This window comes from Solanum verrucosum, unplaced genomic scaffold (assembly GCF_900185275.1).
Source record: "Solanum verrucosum unplaced genomic scaffold, falcon-dt-bn FXZP01000079.1, whole genome shotgun sequence".
Taxonomy (NCBI): domain Eukaryota; kingdom Viridiplantae; phylum Streptophyta; class Magnoliopsida; order Solanales; family Solanaceae; genus Solanum; species Solanum verrucosum.
The window spans coordinates 2,977,216-3,001,572 of NW_026020368.1; the positions used below are offsets into that span (position 1 = coordinate 2,977,216).

Here is a 24,357-nt window from a genome sequence, read left to right on the forward strand (position 1 = left end):
CATTATACATTAATTACGCGGGCTGACTTCGAGTTTGTATAATTAGTCATGTTTGTATATGTATAATTCGTCAGAATATACAAATACATATGCATAATATACAATTATCTAACCTATATACATATACAATTCACCTCTCTCCCACTCTCTGCCCTCTCTCACTCGCCTCTCTCCTCTCTCTTCCAATCTCGCTCGCCTCTCTCCTTCCTCTCCCAATCTCGCTTGCTTTATATACAATTGCATATGTATAATACAATTATCTAACATATATACATATACAATTCACCTCCCTCCCCCTCTCTTCCCTCTCTCTCTCGCCTCTCTCCTCCCTCTCCCAATCTTTCTTGCCATATATACAAATATATATGTATAATATACAATTATCTAACCTATATACATATACAATTCACCTTTCTCCACTCTTTGCCCCCTCTCTCTCCCAGTCTCGCTCGCCTCTCTCCTCCATATAACATGTAACTACGAATTGTAATTATCAAACTATAGCTATGGAGAGTAATTAGACTATTTTTGAGTGGCTATATGTGAAAGTTCCCCTAAAAAATTGATTATAGAAGTATGTGGTCGTCTTTTAGTTCTCCAATTCAACTTAGAATTGATTTAAGAGTTCTCAAAAACTCAATCCTAGTTTAACTTGATTTACTTCTTTCTTTACGTATCTCGCTTCATCTTTCTCCTTATTTTCAAGCTATGTGCATAATTTATAGATTTTTCTTTGTCTTGATCTCCGGTTCATCCTAGAATCGAATTAAGGTCTATTACAATTCTCTAAAGTTTTTTCTAGTGCATATGTGAAATATCTTCTTCAAATTGTCTACAAAGTTCTTTGTTGCTAATTTCTTCGCTTTTTTTCTAGAGATCTGTTAAGGACTTGATTCTTGAATATAATATTTTATTTTTTCTTATACATAAATTATCACTGGTACAATATTTGCCAATTATCAAAACACCATATAATCTTAAAATATAGATTTAGAAATCAAAACATCTCAACAAATACTCTCTTTTTTTTTCGGGTCAGACATCTCAACAATTACATCAAACTTGAAATATAAACAAAGGGAAATAAAATAAAAATTAAGAATCTAGAATACAAACAATTGCAAATCCAACAATTATTGAAGTTGTGGGGACCTGTTATATCCGGTAAGATTATTTTTTTAATACAGTATGTCATGCCAAAGTTCCATCAGAATACAACAGCTTTTATTATCACTCCTTTTTAAAAAATTATTGAAATCCCACCACAAAAACATGGTTGGGTTTGTTCTATAAAACTGAAAATCACAATAATTGTAAACATGTTTAACTGAAAATCATAACTACAATAAAAAATCGCAACAACTGCAGCAAAACAAATATTGAAACAAATTTAAATTAAATCGACATCCCATGAAAAAAAATCATTGAGAGAAAAAGATACTGTCCGACAGTATCAAAATTAAAGTTCTTTTTTTAAAAAAAAATTGTAAAAATTCGATTTCGAAAGTGTGAGTTTTGAAGCCAAAATCTGATAAAAGAAGGAGAAGAAGAGCAATAAGCCTGATTACTTCATCCTCTTGTTTACAGATATGGGTTGGTTTTGCATAAACTTGACACTCATATTGGCTTTGCTATCCACTAGTTTTCCGTACAATTCATGGGCTGTAGATGTAGATACTAATTTGGGATCTGAAACTGAGTTACTAACTCGGGAGCTTATGGAATCGGCGAGGCAACCCGAGTTCTTGGATTGGTTGAGAAGGACAAGAAGGAGAATCCATGAGTACCCGGAATTGTCTTTTCAAGAATACCAAACGAGTCAATTTATCCGAAATGAGCTGGATTCACTTGGGATCAAGTATTTGTGGCCAGTGGCTAAAACTGGTGTGGTGGGAACTATTGGGTCTGGTGCTCAGCCTTGGTTTGGTTTGAGAGCTGACATGGATGCTCTCCCCATTCAGGTTTATTTCTTGCTTCTTCATAATTTATTCTTGCTTTTTGCCTCCATTAGCTAAAACTTAGGCTTATTGTTAGGTTGGGGGTGATAACTATTATGTAAATCATATTTGTAATGCTAGGAAAAGTTAAAAACTTATAGTTGAAGTGTGTTTGTGTTTCGATAAACATTTTGTGATAGTTCATGTAGGAAACTTACATCCCTGGTAGTTCAAGTATGAAACTCAAAAATTGAGATACTTTTCACTTGTCAGTCTTATAGTTATGTTGAAACTCAAAAACAATGAAATGATTACCATATTGTGCATTTCTGGCTGTCAAATCACTATCCAACAACAACATACCAGTATAATCTCACATGTGGGCTTTGCGAAGGGTAGGATGTATGCAGACCTTACTTTTACCTTTGTGGTGTATGTGAGCGAGATTTTCAGTTTTCTGTAGTTAGAATTTGGAATGTCTAGCTATTTACGAACTCTACTTAAAATTCTAAGGTTAAACTGTTTGAAAATGTTATGTGCTACATGACTCGAAGAACAGATCGAGTCCACCCCTAAAAGTTAAACCTGGTCTTCCTTAAAGAAGGTTACACTTATTCTTCATGGTGGAGACCAAAAACTTCAAGTATGTGTCTGATACTGTATACCTTCTATTGCTTGAATTACCATTAGTTTATCGTTTTGACTTCACTTGCTAACTTATTGATATGTTTTGTTGTCCTCACCTCCCTCATTTTGAAGCCAATTCCCCAGTCTAGAGCTGCTATGATGTTGACATTGTGGATCTTGTCTTGTTAAAATTGCAATTGAGGAAATTTTAGGACATCTGTATGATGACCTAGCTTCCATTGGAAAATTCCACCACAAATACACTATATATCAGTTATTTAATACTTATGTGTGAGGATAATAGGACATATCAGTGATATTAGGTTACAATCAAATCATAGATTTCTTTCACTAGCGGGTAACCAGAGATAGATTCAGATGAGAGGTTGATCGAAGAACTGCAAATTTGAGAGTTGAGAATATGTTTCTAAATTTAACTGTCATAGTTTGGTGAGCATAACTCGAAGTCACACTATTCTCTCCTATGACCCCCACCATCATTGGTGGGAGAATGGAAAAAGAATTGACCATAAAAGTCGCTCTTATTTTCATATTTGCTCAATCAATGCTTCGTCAACTGTCTGTGCTAAAAACAAGAGTTCCTGTACAATGAGCAGACTAGCTGATTCGAAGTGTGACTTTGAAGGAATTGGTAGATTGGGAGTGCAAAAGCAAGATTGATGGAAAAATGCATGCTTGTGGCCACGATGCTCATGTTACCATGTTACTTGGAGCGGCTAGACTGATTCAGAACAGAAGGGACAAGTTAAAGGTAGGGAAATATTATTATTTCTGATATATTAAACATGATATCTTAAATTCTCAATAAACTGATTCGGGTAATACTTCACTCTGAACTGAAGGGCACAATTAAGCTTGTCTTCCAACCTGCAGAAGAAGGATATGCTGGTGCCTCGTATATGTTAGAAGAAGGAGCTTTAGATGGGTTTCAAGCAATGTTTGGCTTGCATGTCTGGCCATTTATGCCCGTTGGCACTATTGGTTCAAAACCTGGTCCTATTATGGCTGGCTCTAGCAGGTTTACTGTAATAATGCAAGGGAAAGGGGGCCATGCAGCAACACCACAAAACACAAGGGACCCAATATTGGCTGTTTCTATGGCAGTTCTTGCACTCCAGCAACTTGTTTCTCGAGAAACTGATCCTTTAGAGCCTAGGGTAGTTGTCATTTTTCCAAACAGTTAAAATATGATTTTCTTTTTTGTTCAGAATCCTAAATTCAAGTAGCAGGATCTAAAGATTTCTGTTGATTTGTAATAAATGCAGGTGCTCACTGTTGCATTTGTAGATGGTCAAGCCGGTAATGTAATCCCTGAAAGTGTAAGGTTTGGTGGCACCTTCCGGTTCATGACATTAGAAGGATATTCCTATCTTAAGCAGAGGATCAAAGAGGTACTGTCAAAATTTTGTCTAGGGACTATGTCCCTCCTCAAGTTCTGGAGCTTCTCTAACTGCAGCTTTGATAATTTCATCTGAAATATCAGGCATAGAAGAGTCAACATATATATGTAAAACTAGTGCTTTACTTTTTCAGAATTTTCCACATTGTATACCATATACCAGTTTTCTAGTATTGTTTGCTATAATTAAACGTTATTGTCAACGAGTAACACCAGAAATGCTTCTTACTAACAGATCATCGAGACTCAAGCAGGCGTACATCACTGTTCTGCCACTGTCAGTTTCATGGAGGAAATGAGACCATATCCGCCAACTATAAATGATCCCAAGATCTATGATCATAGTAAAAGAGTTGGAGAAATCTTGCTTGGCAATAATAACGTGCAGCATTCCCCAGCTTTGATGGCTGCAGAGGACTTTGGGTTCTATTCCCAGAGGATGGCAACTGCATTCTTTTTCATTGGGACACAAAATAAAACAACCTCATCTTCTGTTAAAGGTTTGCACTCCCCGTACTTCACCATTGATGAAGAAGTTCTTCCAATAGGAGCAGCCCTCCATGCTGCTGTTGCCATATCTTACTTAGATACACATTTTAAGTCAGAGTAACACAAAAAAACATTGGTGATTATTATTGTTTGGCAATTGAACAATCATCCTGCTCATAAATGTTGAGATTTGACTTTATTTATAAGCAGACAAATCTGTATTATTTTTAATAAAGAGGGGTTACCCTCAGATGGTAAGCACCCTCCACATTCAATCTCTCAGCTCTCAGTGAGGGTAAATATGTGATCTTGAAAACCGCTAGGAATCGTATTAAAAGAATTCCACTCTCTACGACAATGAAAAAGCTTTAATCCCTAAATGATTTTTATCTTTTTGAATAATCCTAAAAACAGAAATCATGTTGCAATTTGGTGGAACTTATAAACGTGCTTTTCGTAATGGAAAAAATCGATTAGGAGTGGTGGCAAATGGGCCGGTTGGCAGGTCAAATTAGCATGAATCAATAGATGGATCTAGGGGTGCGCATCGGTCGGTTCGGTTCGGTTTTAGGTGTTATTGGTTCGGTTTATCGGTTTTCAGTTTGTAAATACTTCAAACCGATAACCAAACCAATAACATATTTCTTAGCGGTTTTTGGTTAATCGGTTTATGGTACCCAATAAAAGTGTGAAAGTAACAATCGTTTAACCATTAACAATAAGACTAGTAAATTTAGTATAGTCTTATTGGGTTATCGGTTTAACCATTAACAAAAATTATAAAACCGGAAACCAAACCAATAACCCAATAAAAAAATTTGCAAAACCATTTAAAACCCGTTAGCCCAATAACCCAATATCAATAAACCAATAGTGTTTTTTTTCGGTTCAGTTTATTGGTTAAATCGGTTTTTGCACACCCCTAGATGGATCTCCGGCCCAAGTACTGTTGAGTGGCTAACTATGAAATGCTTGTAATTTGAACTAGTAAAATTGCCATTTAATGGCTTTCATAGTCACTTTTTCCTGGGTGCTGCGATACACTTGTAATAGGACTAGTGATACAATTCTGAGAAAATTAAAAGAAATTTATTCAGAAAGCAATAGCAGGCCATTAACTCGCAGTTCTTTGACATACTCAGAAGCACAACAAAAAGAATTGTACGTAATATTCCGCCCCTATACAACACACTCACCTCTGAGATTGGCCTACAGTCCAACACTATAAAAATTCTCAGTGCTATGCTCTTTTTACCACTTCACTACTAAAAGAGCTGTACACAGAACCAACTGAAGGAAGGAAATTGCAACTGCCACCGATGCATACAGCCTTTCTAAGCATTTCCATCCTTTATGATTATGAGTCCCAACAAAAACACTGTTTTTTGCCACGATGAACTGTTGAGCACCAACGCAGGGCCACAAAATGCCAAGGCAGTAGCTACTTGAAAGGTTTGCAACAAAGTCTCACTGTATCTTGAATAAGTCCCTCAATGTTTTAACTAGCTTCCAATCTTCAATAGACAAGTCATTCTGTAGAATTTCATAGACTCATCAAGTAAATCTGAACATTAGCCCCAAAGAAAGGGGAGCAAGGTTCTAAGGTGCCTGTGTGAAAGGGAGGTTCACCATATAGCTATTTTTTACATACCCGGAAATTGGCCTTGAGAATGTCAATGGATCTTCTCGAGACTTTGCTAACAAGCTCATCTTCGATTTCAAAATGCCTGCCAAACATCTTTTGTTTCTCCTCAGAGTTAGACCCAACTATCTGCAATTTAAGGGACAAGGTGAGTGGTCATATGCATAGAAGAAAATATCCAAGTCAATTTGCTTAGAACTCCTGATGCTAGCAACCAACAAAACTACAAGTATCTCAAACAATACCACATTGTACAAACAAGGGTCATGACAGATGAAAATGCAGATAGATATCATCAACCAGCTTCATACCTTAATGGACACCCTCTGACCTTTCTTGGCAGAGTCAACAGGCCTATGGTTGTTCTCGATGGACGCAATCCGACCAATATCAATGAATTCCCTCTGTGGAATACATATTGGAGTCCCGACCTATTCAAATTAAGCTTATCACAACATGGACTAGAACATTAAGAAGCATCTACAAATGAAGATTGATCAAAGAGCACTACTACCGCCAACAAAGAAATGAAATACAGATGTGTGTGGGAGAACAGTATTGCATACTATTAAGAGGGGTGGAGGGGGAGAGAGGGAATTAAGAAAATGGCAACATTAGCACCAGTATTCAAAAGCACTAGCAACATAGAAGAAAATCTGGCAGTCCCCTCAAAATTAAAGTTCTCTTAGCCAAAATAAAGTGAACCATGGGTTTTGACATACAAAATAAAGGTATAAAAGGACCATTAGGATGTGCTCAAAACATTTTGAAAGAGAACACCATAACAATAAGAATAGATTATATTCACATAATTACCACATTTAATAGAAAAGGTAATTTTCCCAAATGCAATTTCAGAGAATGTGTTTTTTTGTGTGTTTGGTGAACAGATTCCATGAATCACGACATAAAGAAGCAATAGTTAATACCCTGGCAATGCCCTCAAGAACATCAACTCCTACGACAATTGGATCCTTCGTGTTGTACACATGATTAGGTACAATCTTAAGAGAACAGGGGAAGACTGCTTCTTCAGCAACTTCCTTCTTTTTTTCTTCCTTGAGATTATCAATATAGGCCTTAAACTGATTGAATAGGTGATAAATAATATCAGCAATAAAAATTTTGACACCAGCCTCATCTGCAAGTTCTCGAGCTTCTTGTGTCACTTTCACGTCAAAGGCCAAGATTGTTGCATACTCTTTCTTCTTCTCAAGCATGACACTAGCTTTCATGACATCTTTTTTGTGCACAGGGCCTATGCCAATTCCACTGACAGGTATTCTTACTTCGTCAGTCTTCAAGAACTCCAGCAAAGCTTCCAATGATCCAAGCGTAGAAGCTTGAACATAAACTCCCTCCCCACTTCTATCAATCCTGCTCATCACCGACCTCATATCTTCCATAGCTGCTTCTTTGATGTTCTCCACATCATCATCAGGCCCCACAACATATAAACTAGTGCCAGCAATTGCATGCTCAAGCCCCTGTACAAAATGAAACAACCAAGGGGCAGAAGGGGGTTATTCCTTCACCACGCAACTTCTAGGATAATGTACAGCAATAACAAAGTACCATGGTGGAAAATGATGGCATCATGCATCAAGACAAGAACTTATCAAAACACAACAAGAAGGCGGAAAAACAAAAGCAACAAGAATTCCTATTTAGTGGCACTAGTTGGTCTTCAATGTCAAATTTCACCTGACTAACATATCAGACACAAGAAACTGTCAGGAAATTAGTATATCATCATTTCAAGTACACTCTGATAATAATTTATCAGACATATTTCAAAAAATCCAACATAGAAAAAATGAACATCCAGGACAATAACGAAAAATAAAGGCAATCTCTGCCCTAACCAGGATAACTTTTTCATGGAAAAAAGAAACCCAACAGAAAGGAAAGAGGCTCCATCCATGATCCACCTACCAATTTAGTGCAATTTACAAAGCATGCTATGAATCCCTGTAAAGTTGCCTCAAAAGTAAGCAAGAATGTAAGATTGTGACAAATATCCAGAACAATCCCCTTACCTCCCTGATTGGATCCAAAGTGCCCTCAAACTCAAGTAAAAAATCATATTGGGGAACCTAGGTGTCCATGACGAGATTATGGACAAAAGAACTCCAAGATAAGCTGCCTGGACTACAATAGACAATCAAGAAATGCTTTCTTCCTAAGGATGAATTGAATGGAAATGTCGCACAAATAATTCAATGTACTCGTCACAGTCATTGAAGATGAGTTGGATGTTAAGGAAAGTGGATCTCTCAAATTGAAGGCAGAAGTAATGATGAGCGAGTAAACAGTACATATTCAGTTCCAAAATCACAGACATCGTTTAATGCAGCAAATCAGTCAACGTGCATGCCCCTGGACCAGTTTTCAACCCCCCCCCCCAAAAAAAAACCTTTCAAGGGTCTAAGCGTGACAAAAATGTGCATACCGTAAAACAGAAAGAAATGAAGAACACACAGACATTACCTGAGCATTAATCTTTATCCCCTGTGCAGCCTTGATTTCTTTATGATGCACATATGATCCCTGAATAAAGATATTACCAGAAAATAAAATCATTCATCACTTCATATGAAAATTAAACATCATGAGAATAACTTCATTCTTTAGAATTTTTTATGTTCTGTGCACTACAAAGTCATAAGTGCTGAAAAATAGCAATTCTGAAAGTTCAAACAAAATAAGTGGATCTGACAATTGAGGACAAAGAAGGGTAACAGGGGCAGTTGGAGTTGGGGAAATAAATCTGACACCGTAGGGAAGCTTTTGTCTACCCATTTTTTATGAGAAACTTTAAAGCGGCAACTCCAAGTTCTGAAAATATGGCAGCAATTTTGAGGCACTTTAGCTCAAACAACCAAACTCATGAAAGCATCCAGATGTATGAACACATTTCTACAACTCAAAATCAACAGACCGATAACCAGTACTTCGCAAGCCCTTCCACCACTTGGGGAGTAGAGAAAAAACAAGACTCGTTGAACTTTTTAATGATTAAAAGTTAAAACAGCGACTATGAAGTCAACATGCCAGACAGCCATATCTCTTACTTGAGCTAAACCATCTGCAAGTCAACTTTCTACTTTTCATTTGCCATATTTAGCAATAGAGGGTCATAATTAGTTTGGCACCAAGAAGATCTTGAGATACAAAGTCAAGATATTACTAGCATGAACTCTATATCAGGTATACCAAACAAAGAGACAAGCCGTGATGGAAATATCTATAGTTTTAAATATCTTCAAACCAATTTTCACAATTAAAGTACAAAATTCCCACCACCATTAACTATGTGGACGGAACACAATCTATAGTTTTAAACATCTTCAAACCAATTTTCACAATTAAAGCACAAAACTCCCACCACCATTACTATGTGGACGGAACACATAGGTCAAGCAAAACAAATAAAAAAATCATGTTGCTTAGAAAAGGGAAGGACCTGACTGTCTCCATCAAAAAAACCAGATCCCGATATTTTTTAAAACCCCCGTCCCCCAACTGCCACCATCCATTTTTTTCTCCCCTTTCTTTTAATAGTTAAAACATGACAAACTGCTTAATCATCTATTGATTGCATTATATAACGAGTTGAACTCTGGTAAAGAGGATCTTTACTCACAAGGTAATCAAATGAGAATGCATCAAGAACACATAGTTTCGTACCTTTATTCGAAGTTCCTTCATTGGGTGAGGCGTCAATAACGCACGGATTGACGTGACAATAGGGTCCTACACACAAAACAGGATAGAGAAAGAAAAAGTTGAACATCAGACATTCACATTACCCTAGGAACCTTACCACACCATAAGAATAATAAAAGCTTGCCTGCATGCCACAAACTATTATTTGGTCACCTTCATGGAGCATACCATTGATCAATACCACATCAATGGTTGTCCCATGACCTTCAATAGCCTTAACCTCCAACACAGTACACTGCCAGAGAGTAACAACAGTTAATCATAACATATTCCCCATCTACATGTAAGTAAAGTGACTATGGTATGTGAAATCATACTTGGACTTCACTGCTGTAGGTAAGTCTCTCAACCATTGTCTTTTGAGTCCATTGGACCAGTAATAGCAATAAATCAGGAATACCTTCACCGCTGTCAGAGTACACAGTAACGCTTAGCTAAAATAACTGCAGTAGAGCATAACCCAGCAAAAGAAAAATCGCAGAAAGAATACACACACACCTGATTGCACTAGTTGGTATAATGCTAGAAGTATCCTTCCCCATTTCTTTGTTTCTATAGTATAATTCTGTATTTATACCCTGCTCCTTGAACTGGGTCACGATCTGCAACAAATGAATAAACGATTGATGATATGAGGATGCACAAAGAGAGGAAATGCTAAATTGAGACATCAGAGGTTATAAGTGACCTGAGTAAGCCTGGTATTAAATTCAAACTGAACATCTTTGGACTGTTGCTTCATTGCCTTCACAATAGGTGCATTGCGGCACACTTTCCATCCATAAAGCCTATCTATCTGCATCAGGAAAAACAAAATAAGAACTATAAAGAAACGAATATAATCAAAGATCAAAATAAAATATCAAACCCTAATAAATCTCACCTTGTTCAAAGCAACAATAAATTCCGTATTCCTCATCTTTAGAAGATTAAGTGACTCGATAGTCTGCGGTTCTAACCCATGCATAATGTCCACAACTAAAATTGCAATATCACATAAACCTGAACCCCGAGAACGCAAATTAGTGAATGATTCATGTCCAGGTGTGTCAATGACCAACAATCCAGGCACCTTCAGCTTGGCATCAGCTTTTAGTTCCTTAGTTCTCTCCCTTATATTCTCAGCTGGAAAATAAGTTGCACCTATCTGCTGTGTAATCCCTCCAGCTTCACCTTCTTGAACATTAGTGCCTCGTATGCAGTCAAGAAGCTTGGTTTTACCAGTATCAACATGCCCCATGATACAGCAAATAGGAGACCGGAGGTTGACTTCACTCTTGCTTGAAGAAGCACCATGTTTTTCTATTCCTTGCCCTGAAACCACAACCACAGGCTCCCTCTTCTTACTTCCATCATTCTTAGTGACATCTGGTACACTTGCAACCGCTTTTTGAGTAGGAATTACAGACTTGGCAGCAACAGGCAGTGGCCCTGTATCACTCACAACGGACCTTGCAGCTTTCGTAATGATAGGTTGGGGATCTGAATCTAGCTCTTCATTTTCAAACGCACTCTTTCTTGGCAATTTAAGATCGGCATCATCCCAACTTCTCGCATCCCACTCCTCATCTTCCTCTTCTTCAACTCTGTTTTCTTCAGCATCAGCTACTTCTGACTTCTCCTCTACACTTACCAAATCGATATCCTCAGCCTTCTCAGTTTCCATGGAATCAACCTCAGAGACAATTCCTGCTGATTTTCTTGCACTTCTGTGCTTTCAACAGATTCTTCCTGGACTTTGCCATTAGCCCAAGCTTGTGCCTTTGATTTCTTTGATTGGTAAATAGGTCGTTTAGTTGCATCTTTTTTACTCTCCCCAGTTGAAAGTGGCAAAGCCCCGCCACTAGCAAGAAATTGCTTTCTCATTGCTTCTAATCTTCGAGCTTCTTCCTTTTGCTTTCCAGTAAGCAATTTCCCTTCTAGTTTCTTCTTCAAGAGCTTTTCCTTCTCCCTCTCTTTTTTCAAGTGTTTTTTCTCCTCTGCAAGTCTTTCTAGTTCTTCCAGTCGAAGGTGTTCTTCTTCTTCCTTTCTTAATCTTTCCTCTTCTTCCTTCTTCTTGCTTTCTTTAGCTTCCTTCATTTTTTAAGTCTCTCTTGCATCTCCCTAACCTGCTTCGACTGCTTTTTATCTGCCAATTTTGCTCTGGTATCATTCTTTGTTCCTTTCTGTTTTTCCTCCATCTCAGAGACAGCTGCTGCCGCTGCAGCTGCCTTTTTCTCTTTCTCCTTCTCCTTCTTTTTCTTCTTCTTTGCAGCAGCAGACTTCACAGCTTCCTCAACTGCTTCTCTTTCCCATGTATCATCTCCTAATTGAGACTGCTGTTGACTTTTCTCCTCTTGTGGAAGAGAAGCATGAGCAGGTTGAGCAGGAGTAGTGATTGTTGACCCTTCACCAAGATCTGCCAGAATCTTTGAAGCATGCCCACTCTTTTTTTTCTTGGTTTTGTTCTTTGAAGTTTCTAACACATCTGTTGTCTGCTTTTTGCCTCTATTATCATCAGCATCTTCCCGATTAACCCCTAGGCTACAATGGTCTTGATCAGCAACATTGGTTGAGTCATTTCTGAATGCAGTGTCTATTGTGCTAGATGCACTTTTGTTCTTTTTCTTAGATGACTTCTTTTTACCTGAAAAAATAATTCCTGGTGCATCATCTTCTTCAATTGCCTCTGTCTCCAATTTAAGAGAGGTATTTGCATCATTTTCTTCGTCAAGAAGGGCAGCACTAAAAGAAATGCCACTACTCCTACCTGTAAAGGCAACTGTGGACTCTTCATCTTCCTCAGATAGCTGCCCAGTTTCGTTATCCTGATCATCAATGGAGTGAAACGCAGATGTAACAGACAAACTTGCACTGCTCTTCCCCAGTCTTAAGTTCTTCGTTTTTCCAGTAACGGATGCAACACTTTCAGCCTCTCGATCACTATCACCAACCACTCCATCCCTATCCCTTGACAAACCTGACACGTCTTCATCGTCATCATCCTGTCCAAGACTTCCATAATCAGACGTACTCACCCCACCCTTCTTACCCTTTTTACTTTTTTTCTTGTCAAACGCCACTGCTGGTGCTAATTCCTCCTCCTGCGTCTCAGCAAATATTTCAGTCCCGATAGAGTACTCATCATCGTCAATGGCCACATTCTTCTTCTTTGACTTCCCTCCTCCACCAACCTGCTTAGCAAGATTCTTTTCACCGCCTCCCAACTTCTTTTTCTCATCATCCTCCTCTTTCCTAACAAGTTTGTCCTCTGTTTCTTCAATGTCCTCATCTCGAGCCCCGGACTTCTTACCCTTCTTACCTCTCTTCTTACTAATCTCTGGCACTAACTCAGCTTTGTCTTCCAGAACCACTGTATCTTCAGACAATTCTGTCCCAACAGAGTAATCATCATCATCTATCACCCAATTTTTCTTCTTCGACTTTCCTCCACCACCGCCACCCTGCTTGGAAGATTCAAGACTCTCGTTTTCGCGCACAGGCTTCTTTCTCCCCATTGAATTCTACTTGTAGTTTCAACTTATGTACTATCCAAGAACAATTCAAACAAGAACAAACCTCCAAATTCCTGATTCCTAATTAACAAAAAAATATATCCAACAACAGTTCATCAGAAGACTAGCCAATTTTACACCAATAATTACACCAAACAAAGTAGTTAAGTAGCAAATTATAAAATAAACTCCCCAATTGTAACAGACCAATATATCAACTCAATCAATAAACCTCCATTCCAACGATTGAGTTCAACACATCACAAAAACACATGATTATACATCAAATAAACATATATAATTATACACACATATAGCAAAATTTTCCAATAAAACCATAGAAAAATTGGAAAAAATATTTTTTTTTCTTAAAATAACAGCAACAAAAGCATATTGATTTACCTAAAATCGAGCGAATGGTGATAAAATACTGATATGAATATGTGTTTCAGTGATAGTTGTATGTGCATATTGAGATTATATTAAAACTGTGAAGATATTCGGCGAATTTGGTTCGTTTGGTTGAATTTCGGTAGAGAAGTAAGAGGAATACAGAACCAAAATTTGGATATATAGAAAGGAAAATTGATGGCGTTCTTGTGGGTGTTACAGCTCTTTACTGCACGTAATTTTCAGATCTAGCCTATTTTTGCACACTATTTTAATATTTTTGGAAAATAGCCGTTTCGAAACTCGTGAAAAAAGGGCTAAATTTTATTGCTCGAAAATACTTTCTTCTCATTTTTACTTATAACTTATTTCTATAAATAGATTTTCGTTTTTACTTGTTACTTTTAATATACCAAGAAAAAGTCAATTACTTATTTTCATATTTTAGCCTTAGCATTAAATATTTATTCTCTAGATCATTTTCTAAGACCTAATATTAAACATCATTTAATAGGAATAATATTGTAAAGTATTTGTAATCATTTAAAATTTATTAAATATAAATTTATAAAATGATTGGAATTATATTAAATTCATTAATATATTAGTCCAAATAAATATTATGGATTAATATAATTGAGTTAATTATTTAAATTCAATAAATATGAATTTAATTAAGGCCCGCTCCATAAAGCCCATATGCCATGTCACTTAAATCTAATTGGCCGAAAGGAGACCTCTTCTAATCACAAATCCTCTATTTTAAAACTATAAATAGGGGTCTTCATAAATCAGAAACGGGGACAGAAAATTCTAAACAAGAAGCTAAAGAAAATCCGTGGTACAAACGCCATAAAATTCTCTATAAAGCTACAAGTTTAAGAATTCAAGCATTTAAGTTCAAGAACGATCAAGATCAAGACTATCAGGTTCAAGAACAAGCTCGAAGCCCTTGAATTCAAGCAAAAGTCAAGATCAAGATAAAGTTCAAAGTTCAAATTCATCAAAGATTCAAGATCAAGCTTTAAAGCCCTTGAATCATATTTGAAAAGGCGAATTCAGAGGAATCATAGAGATTGTAACACTCGCACTTTGAAATAATAAATACGATTGTTGCTATAATTTTCCTTTCTTGATTATTGTTTTCTCGACGCGAATTTTATTGTCTACAAATTCTGGCACGCCCAGTGGGACAATCTCTACCTCTCATCTCAACTTTTCAAGCATCAAACAACATCGAGATGACTTCCATGAAGAACAACTCTCGATCAACTGCCTCTAAGGCCACTAGCTCCAAGTTCTCTACTGAAGTTGAAGGCATTCTTGATGTTACCTTTGGAAGTTTCGGAGTTGTTACGAGAAACAAAGCTGCTACGCTAGGACAACAAACACTACAAGTGTCGTTCGCATCAACTCCTGTTTTTGGGTCTTCAACTCCGAAAAGAAAGAGTTCCTCCACAAATGTTTTAGAAGGAGGAAATAGTATTGCTGAAAAGATCAAGAAGACATTGGCTTTACTTGAGCAATCTGGTTCCAAGAATTCTACCACAAGGGAGAACAATGATTCAACTAACGAATCACCTCCACGTGCATCGCATAATGTGAGTCCGCTGAAGATCAACTTACGCGACAATCCATGCTACTCTCCTACATCTCCAATGATCATGCAAACAATAGTGGCTGCTGCTTCTTCCTCTGAGGAACAACTCGCAAATCTGACGAAGTTAGTTGAAGGATTGACAAAACATGTGCAAAATCAAGAGTCTAGAATCGATAAATTGATGGATCGAATGGAAGGACTTTTAGATGGAGAAGCGAGTCATGCACCCGGAAAATGTGTTGAAGTTCAAGAGATCGGAGATCCTGCAAAGAAAACACCGATTGTTAATGAGATGCCAGTTTCTTCTGAAGGGATGATCCCACTCGATCGCTTGAAGGAGTTCATTGAAGGCACTATCAAAGATAAGTATGAAGTCTCCACCAAGTCTTCTCATATGTATGCCAAGCTAAACACTGCAAGAATTGATAACTTAAAAATGCCTGCTGGTTATTAACCTCCCAAATTTCAACAATTTGAGGGTAGAGGAAATCCGAAGCAACATGTTGCACACTTTGTGGAGACATGTAATAATGTTGGAACATATGGAGACTATCTTGTCAAGCAGTTTGTCCGGTCTCTAAAAGGAAATGCCTTTGATTGGTACACAGATCTTGAGCCCAATTCTATTGATAGTTGGGAGCAACTAGAGCACGAGTTTCTCAATCGATTCTATAGCACGAGGCGTACTGTGAGCATGGTAGAACTCACAAATACTCGCCAAAGGAAGGATGAACCGGTTATAGATTTCATAAATCGATGGAGGAACGCGAGCCTAAATTGCAAGGATAGGCTTAGTGAAGCTTCTGCAATTGAAATGTGTATTCAAGGAATGCACTGGGAGCTTCTTTACATCTTACAAGGAATAAAACCAAAATCCTTTGAAGATCTAGCTACTCGCGCTCATGATATGGAGTTAAGCATGTCCTCTGCTGGAAAAGATATGACTTATATCCGAGACCCTCACAAAGGAAGCGACAAGCAGGAACCCAAGAGATGGAGTAAATTTGTGCCTAGAAATGACAATAAAGAATCCATGAATGTTAATGTGTCGCCTGCGAAGATCACTACGAATGAGGGCATGAAGCAAAATGTGAGAACGGCTTTCCAAGCACGTTCAAATCAAAAGTCGACACTAAGGGAGATGCAAGGAAAAAAATATCTCTTCTTGGATTCTGACGTTTCTGAGATTTTTGATGAATTGCTCGAGTTAAAACTCATTGACTTGCCAGAGATGAAGCGACCTGATGAGGCGGGAAAAGCTGATGACTCAAATTATTGCAAGTATCATAGACTTGTAAGTCATCCTCTTGAAAATTATTTTGTCTTCAAGGATAGAGTGATGCGATTGGTTAACGAAAAGAAAATTGTCCTTGATGATGAGAAGGTTAGTTCTAACCAAATCTCTATCACATTTGGCTCGCTCGATCCAATCCAAATATATATCTCTGAAAAACATAAAGAAGAGTTATTGGAGCAAGATAAATCTCAAGATGATATAGATAGTGATGAAGGCTGGATTCTTGTGACTAGGCGAAGACGCAACAAGTCAAGCTTACGAAAAGAATCGTCCGAGCAACCAATTAGAGGGAAAATGGTGAAGATATTGGAGAAGCAGAAATCAATCCAACGCCCAAAGAGGGCAAAGGTAGAAGTGCATCACTACCAAAAACCCCGACGTCCTGTGACTCTAGAGGAATTCTTACCAAGTTCGTTCGACATAAAGTCTACTCAAGACAATGTCGAGGCATCATGTTTCAATGCTGATAAAGCAGAAACAACGAAGGTGCCTTCTACTGACAGAGAGGGAACAACGAGTGAATCCTCACCAAAAGTGTCTCCTAGTGATGATGAAAAGGCAACAAGGGAAATCTCGTCAATGATGACTCTCTCATCTTCTGAAAAATCTATTGAACCTTTTTCCCATGAAGTACATGCATGTGATACAAAAATCACATTTACAGATAATGATCTCCTGTTTGATGAAACACTACACAATCGTCCTTTGTATATGGTGGGTCATGTGCTAGAGAAGAAGATAAATAGAATCTTAATGGATGAAGGATCTGGAGTCAACATTTTGCCTATTCACACATTGAAGGAACTTGGCATCACGACTGGAGAACTTAGTGAAAGTCGTCTGTTGATACAAGGATTTAATCAAGGGGGGCAGAGGTCCATAGGCTCTATTAAATTAGAGATCCACATGGAAGATTTGCGATCAAGCGCATGGATGCATGTGATCGACCCAAAGACGTCGTACAATATATTACTTGGCAGGCCTTGGGTACATGAGAATAGAATTGTCTCATCTTCTTACTATCAATGTTTGAAATATCTTGAAGGCAGAATTGAAAGGAAGATAGTTGCAGATGATAACCCTTTCACCGAAGTTGAGACACACTTTGCCGATGCGAAATTCTATTTGAAAAGTTATGTTGTTAAAAGGTCCAAGTCTAATGATGTAAAACCAATCATGTCCGATAAGGTCATAAGCAAAAGAATCGATGTAGCTGTTGAAAAGGTAAAAATTGACCCTAAAGAACCTTGTCCCAATCTTAATGAAGGGAACATCATGTCTTCGAAGAAAAAGCTGACTTCTGGACTTCGCTATGTTCCAAAAGTAAAGAAAGAAGAAGATCAATCATCTAACCTTCAAGAAAATGCATTGAGAGGGTTAACTCTTCCTATAAGACGGATCGATGCAATAAACTTGCCTCCGAAGCTGCAAGGAAAGTCAATCGCTCAAAATCAAGTGCGAGATATGACACTCCCCACAATTCGCACAAGAGAAGGTTTTGATCTCAATGCTTACAAGTTATTTGTGAAGGCTGGGTACAACCCTAATGAGCCATCAATGTTAGGGAAACTTCCATCAGAAGATACAACTAGGCAAGCACGTGAAGGCCTAGGCTATAGCCAACCGCCGCCAATTCGCATTTCCATAAGAAGGGCAAGCAATAACCATATAACTTTTGAAGATGATGTCGCTACTCCCAACAAAAAGCCTTCCGTCTTTGATCGACTTGGAGAATCGCCTGCAAGAACCTCTGTGTTTGAGAGGTTAGGTCCATTGAAGAAAAACAAAAATATGAGAAGTTACTTAAAAGTTACAACGCCTGCTTCACATTTGATTCGAAAGGATTTCAAAAGTTTGATTCCTTCTAGAATGAGGCGGCGGGTGGAACTTGTGGTTTCGTGTAAAGAAGAGCTCAAGGCAAAGGCTCGCACTGTGGTTTACACCAAGGAGCGCGAGGAAGATGAAGAAAGTGTAGGCTCCTCAAATCATGTTACAATCCAGAATGAGTACGATTCTTTGCCTCAAATGAAGATTAATGAAAAGTTAGAAGATGTTGTCTGGTGTTGTCATATATCTGTCAATGACAATGATCCGTTAGAAGAGGAAGATGCTAGAGATGCTCCACCGGAACTTGAAGAAGGAGTAAAGACCACAATAGATCCTTTGAAAGAAGTTAACCTTGGCACTGATGAAGACCCAAGGCCGACTTACTTGAGTGCCTTTCTAGAAGTTGATGAAGAAGCCGCTTATATGAATATACTCAAAGAATACATGGATGTCTTCGCTTGGAGTTATAAAGAAATGCCTGGATTGAATCCTAAAGTAGCGGTCCATCAGTTGGCAGTCAAAAATGGTTCTCGTCCTGTTAAGCAAGCTCAAAGACGCTTTAGGCCAGACTTGGTTCCATTGATAGAAAATGAAGTTAACAAACTTTTTGAGGCAGGCTTTATTCGTGAGGTCAAATATCCTACATGGATTTCAAGTATTGTTCATGTGAGGAAGAAGAATGGTTAAATTCGAGTATGTGTTGACTTTAGAGATCTTAATAATGATGCCCTAAAGATGAGTTTCCTCTTCCCATTCCGGAGCTGATGATTGATGCCACCACTGGTTATTTGGCGATGTCGTTCATGGACGGTTCTTCTGGCTATAACCAAATCTGCATGGCTCCAAAGGATGAAGAACTCACCGCATTTCGCACACCTAAGGATATTTATTGCTACAAAGTGATGCCATTTGGTTTAAAGAATGCTGGTGCCACATATCAAAGGGCTATGCAAAATATATTTGATGACTTACTCCATAAAAATGTTGAATGTTATGTTGATGACTTGGTGGTGAAGTCGAGAAGGAGGGGTGATAATTTGAAAGACTTAAGAATGGTGTTTGAGTTGCTCCGAAGATATCAACTAAGGATGAATCCATTGAAATGTGCCTTCGGAGTTACTTCTGGCAAGTTTCTTGGCTTTATTGTGAGACATCGAGGAATTGAAATTGATCAAGCCAAAGTTGATGCAATATCGAAGATGTCTAAGCCTCGAAATATTCATGAGTTAAAAAGTCTCCAAGGAAAGTTAGCCTACTTGAGGAGATTCATCTCAAATCTAGCAGGAAGATGCCAACCATTCGGTCATCTCATGAAGAAAGGTGCTCCTTTTAATTGGGATCAAACATGTAGCGATGCCTTTAAAAGTATCAAATCGTATCTAGCGAAACCTCCAGTTTTGGCAGCCCCTATACCTGGAAAGCCATTGATACTCTACATTGCGGCACAAGAAAGGTCTGTAGGAGCCTTACTAGCTCAAGAGAATAGTGAAGGTAAGGAAAATGCTCTTTATTACTTAAGTAGAACGATGACACCGAATGAGTTGAACTATTCGCCAATTGAAAAGTTGTGCTTGGCACTTGTCTTCTCAATTCAAAAGATGAAACATTATTTTCAAGCGCATGTTGTCCGCCTCATTTCTAGAGCAAATCCCATCAAGTTTGTTATGTCAAAACCTGTCCTTAGTGACCGACTAGCAAGATGGTACCTCCAATTCCAACAGTTTGAGATTGTGTACATCCCTCAGAAAGCTATGAAGGGACAACATTAGCGGATTTCTTGGCAGACCATCTGATACCCGATGATTGGGAGTTAACTGATGATCTTCCTGATGAAGATGCGATGTCTATTGAAATTCAACCTCCTTGGAAAATGTACTTTGATGGGGCTGCACATCGTGGCGGAGCTGGCGCTGGCGTAGTGTTCATCACATCGCAAGAAGAGATTCTACCATTCTCCTTTACTTTGAAGCAATGTTGCTCTAATAATGTCGCTGAATACCAAGCATTGATACTTGGACTTGAGATGGCCGTCGATATGAAGCAATTACACTTACAAGTCTTTGGTGACTCTCAATTGGTGATAAACCAACTCTTGGGGAGTTATGAGGTGAAGAAGCCCGAATTGCGTCCTTATCATGGCTATGCCCAAAAGTTGATAGGATGGCTTGGAGATGTAACCCTTCAACATGTGCGTAGAACGGAAAATAAGAAAGCTGATGCATTGGCTGCCCTGACTTCAACTCTAACCCTTCCTGATCAAACAAAAGTTACTATATGTCAAAGATGGATAGTACCACCGCCAAATGAGGAAGAATATATAGAAAATGAGCTTGAGCATCTCGTTGCTGTTTCTGAAGCCGTAAAGGAAGATTGGAGACAACCCATTATTGACTACATGTGTTATGGGATACTTCCAGAAAATCCAAGGAGAAGGACTGATATTCGTCGTCGTGCACCTCGTTTCCTTTACTACAAGGACACATTATATAGAAGATCATTTGAGGGTGTACTATTACGATGTTTGGGAGAGGAAGAGGCAATCCAAGCTCTGCAAGAAGCACACTCAGGAGTATGTGGATCACACCAATCTGGACCGAAACTCCACTTTCACATAAAAAGGATGGGGTATTATTGGCCAACCATGGTGAAGGATTGCTTAGATTATGCTAGGAGGTGCGATGCTTGTCAATTTCATGCAAATTTCATACATCAACCGCCTGAAGTATTGCACCCAACTATCGCATCTTGGCTATTTGACGCTTGGGGATTGGATGTTGTGGGACCACTACCAAAATCTTCTGGTGGACACTTGTACATCTTGGCTGCAACAGATTACTTCTCAAAATGGGCTGAAGCTGTCGCTCTTAAAGAATTGAAGAAAGAGAATGTTGCAAATTTTATCCGAGTGAATATCATCTATCGCTTTGGCATCCCTCGCTACATAATAACAGACAATGGCAAGCCATTTGATAACAAGTTAATGAACAAAATTTGTGATCTCTTTGGTTTCAAGCAGCGTAAATCTTCTATGTATCATGCTGCCGCCAATGGTCTTGCTGAAACGTTCAATAAGACTCTATGCAACCTCCTGAAGAAAGTTGTCTCCAAGTCCAAAAGGGATTGGCATGAAAGAATGGAAGAAGCTTTGTGGGCATATAGGACAACATATCGCACACCAACTCAAGCAACACCATATTCACTTGCTTTCGGAGTTGAAGCAGTCCTGCCACTCGAGCGTCAAATACCTTCTTTAAGACTTGCTATTCAAGAAGGGCTCACTGAAGAAGAAAATGCTCGACTGCGTCTTGCTGAGTTAGAAGCACTTGACGAAAAGAGGCTAGAAGCCCAACAAAACCTTGAATGTTATCAAGCTCGTCTATCTCGTTCTTTCGATAAGAAAGTTCGCTTGAGGTGTTTCCAAGTTGGAGACCAAGTTCTTGCTGTAAGAAGACCCATCATTACTTCGCACAAGTCTGGGGTCAAATTTACCTCAAAATAAGATGGACCGTATGTTGTACAAGAAGCATATTCACATGGTGCTTACAAGCTTGTTGATGCAGATGGCGTAAGGATTGGTCCTATTAATGCAAAATTCCTAAAGAGGTACTACCCTTGAAGTAAGATGATGCTCCTTAAGGTACGAGCTTAAACTGCATATCACTCCTGGCCCGCAAGAGTATAAACTGTGTACGGCACAAAAATAAGATAAAAAAATTCTCTCAATCCCCCAGAACTACGTTGTGACTTGATCCTCTTCACTGAGGTACGTAGGCGCTTAGAATATATCCTAAGTTCAGTTGCATGAGTGTCAAAAAACCACATGTTCCCACTTGATCTGTAACATGACAATCAAAGTGGTAAGTATTTTGTTTTATCTTTTGTCCCATCAAACCTTAGACTTGTACGAAGTATTCATTGGTCAATAGATGGGGGCAAACCTTTAAAAAAAAATGAGTTCGGTTAACAACATGCTTGAAGTTTCTTTAAAATTGAAGTCTTTAAGTCTTCTAAGTATGCAAGTTGAAGTCTTCAAATCCTCCAAGTATACAGGCTGAAGATCTTCAAGTCTTCCAAGTATGCAAGTTGAAGTCTTCAAATCTTCCAAGTATACAGGCTGAAGGTCTTCAAGTCTTCCAAGTATGCAAGTAGAAGTCTTCAAATCCTCTAAGTATACAGGCTGAAGGTCTTCAAGTCTTCCAAGTATTCAAGTTAAAGTCTTCAAATTCTTCAAAGTCTGCAAGTTGATGTCTTCAAATTCTTCAAGTCTGCAAGTTGATGTCTTCAAAGTCTTCTAAGTATGCAAGTTGAAGTCTTCAAATCCTCCAAGTATACAGGCTGAAGGTCTTCAAGTCTTCCAAGTATGCAAGTTGAAGTCTTCAAATTCTTCAAAGTCTGCAAGTTGATGTCTTCAAATTCTTCAAGTCTGCAAGTTGAGGTCTTCAAATTCTTTAAGTCTGCAAGTTGAGGTCTTCAAATTCTTTAAGTCTGCAAGTTGAAGTCTTCAAATTATTTGAAGTTTGAAAGTTGAAGTTTTCAAGTCTTGACCTTTAGATTACCTTTCTTAGGGCGGGGATGCGTATTCATCCTCTTTTCGCCTTAAAGAATACATTTAGATTACCTTTCTTAGGGTGGGGATGAGTATCCATCCTCTTTTCACCTTAAAGAATACATTTAGATTACCTTTCTTAGGGTGGGGATGAGTATCCATCCTCTTTTCACCTTAAAGAATACATTTAGATTACCTTTCTTAGGGCGGGGATGCGTATCCATCCTCTTTTCGCCTTAAAGAATACCTTTAGACTACCTTTCTTAGGGTGGGGATGAGTATCCATCCTCTTTTCACCTTAAAGAATACATTTAAGATTACCTTTCTTAGGGCGGGGATGCGTATCCATTCTCTTTTCGCCTTAAAGAATACCTTTAAATTACCTTTCTTAGGGCGGGGATGTGATCCATCCTCTTTTCGCCTTAAAGAACACCTTTAGGGCGGGGATGCGTATCCATCCTCTTTTCGCCTTAAAGAATACATTTAGATTACCTTTCTTAGGGCGGGGATGCGTATCTATCCTCTTTCGCCTTGAGAATATCAGCTGCATGACAGAATTTAAAGTTAACTTCAACAAATCACCTAGAAAAATTCTGAAGGTATTAAGCCCTGAATTTCGGATATGTTGTAGACCTTTGTGTATAGATTCTAAATAATCAAGCGGCTTGTGATTTCGTCGTTCCTACATCAAGACACAAGAGTTTTAGTAAAGCCACACAAGTCTGCAATTTTCAGCATGACAGAATTTAAAGCTAACTTCAAAAAATCATCTAGAAATATTCTGAAGGTATTAAATTCCGAATTCTGGATATGTTAGAGATCGAGAAGTCTAGTTTCTGGAAAATCAAACCGTTCTTGATTTCGATTTTTCTACAATGAGATATGAATTTTCTACGACAAACATGTCAAGCTGTAAAAAGGGTGACGAAAATCAGAAAAAGGGAAGAAAACTACCTTGAATTATGCCCCTTCGTCACAGGCTCGTAGCTCACAATCTGTAATTGAAGACAAAATTGTGGATATAATGTGTCTGTTTATAGATGTCATGTGGTGGGAATAAAATTATTCTCCTAGTTCAATTACAATTCCTTTTTGGCTAGGACAATAGAAAGGATATATGAATATGAAATTGAGTGGGATTACAATTCCTAGTTTAATTACAATTCATTTTCGTCTAAAACAATAGAAAAGATATATGAATATGAAATTGAGTGGAATTACAATTCCTAATTCAATTACAAATCCTTTTCGGCTAAGACAATAAAACATATATATGAATATGAAATTGAGTAGAATTACAATTCATTTTTAAGGCGATTGGTCACTTCGACTAAAACAAGGAACGGTTTGTGGCGTTGA

The 24,357-nt window shown here is 38.2% G+C and overlaps 2 protein-coding genes across 2 annotated transcripts; one reads left to right on the forward strand and one right to left on the reverse strand.

Annotated features, from left to right (window-relative positions):
* The first annotated feature begins 1,385 nt into the window (after nucleotides 1-1,385).
* On the forward strand, nucleotides 1,386-4,705 carry LOC125838215 (IAA-amino acid hydrolase ILR1-like 3). The gene is made up of 5 exons (XM_049517290.1): nucleotides 1,386-1,961; nucleotides 3,211-3,336; nucleotides 3,428-3,742; nucleotides 3,851-3,976; nucleotides 4,220-4,705. The coding sequence occupies exons 1-5, from the start codon at nucleotides 1,590-1,592 to the stop codon at nucleotides 4,592-4,594; spliced, it is 1,314 nt and encodes a 437-aa protein (XP_049373247.1). The 5' UTR covers nucleotides 1,386-1,589; the 3' UTR covers nucleotides 4,595-4,705.
* A 737-nt stretch (nucleotides 4,706-5,442) lies between these two features.
* On the reverse strand, nucleotides 5,443-13,842 carry LOC125838259 (eukaryotic translation initiation factor 5B-like). Its single transcript, XM_049517342.1, is given in 14 exon segments — nucleotides 5,443-6,006; nucleotides 6,125-6,244; nucleotides 6,427-6,546; nucleotides 7,045-7,602; nucleotides 8,606-8,665; nucleotides 9,806-9,871; nucleotides 9,969-10,079; nucleotides 10,162-10,252; nucleotides 10,343-10,446; nucleotides 10,533-10,640; nucleotides 10,728-11,531; nucleotides 11,534-11,928; nucleotides 11,931-13,419; nucleotides 13,741-13,842. Coding segments are annotated over 13 exon segments (4,014 nt in total). The 5' UTR covers nucleotides 13,342-13,419; nucleotides 13,741-13,842; the 3' UTR covers nucleotides 5,443-5,940.
* Between the last annotated feature and the right edge of the window lie 10,515 nt (nucleotides 13,843-24,357).

Excerpts from the sequence above, each read along its gene's own strand:
- LOC125838215 (XM_049517290.1), top strand. The coding sequence starts at position 1,590 with ATGGGTTGGTTTTGCATAAACTTGACACTCATATTGGCTTTGCTATCC. Across the intron at positions 3,337-3,427 it reads ACAGAAGGGACAAGTTAAAG|GGCACAATTAAGCTTGTCTT; the intron begins GTAGGGAAATAT and ends TCTGAACTGAAG. Across the intron at positions 3,977-4,219 it reads TTAAGCAGAGGATCAAAGAG|ATCATCGAGACTCAAGCAGG; the intron begins GTACTGTCAAAA and ends TCTTACTAACAG.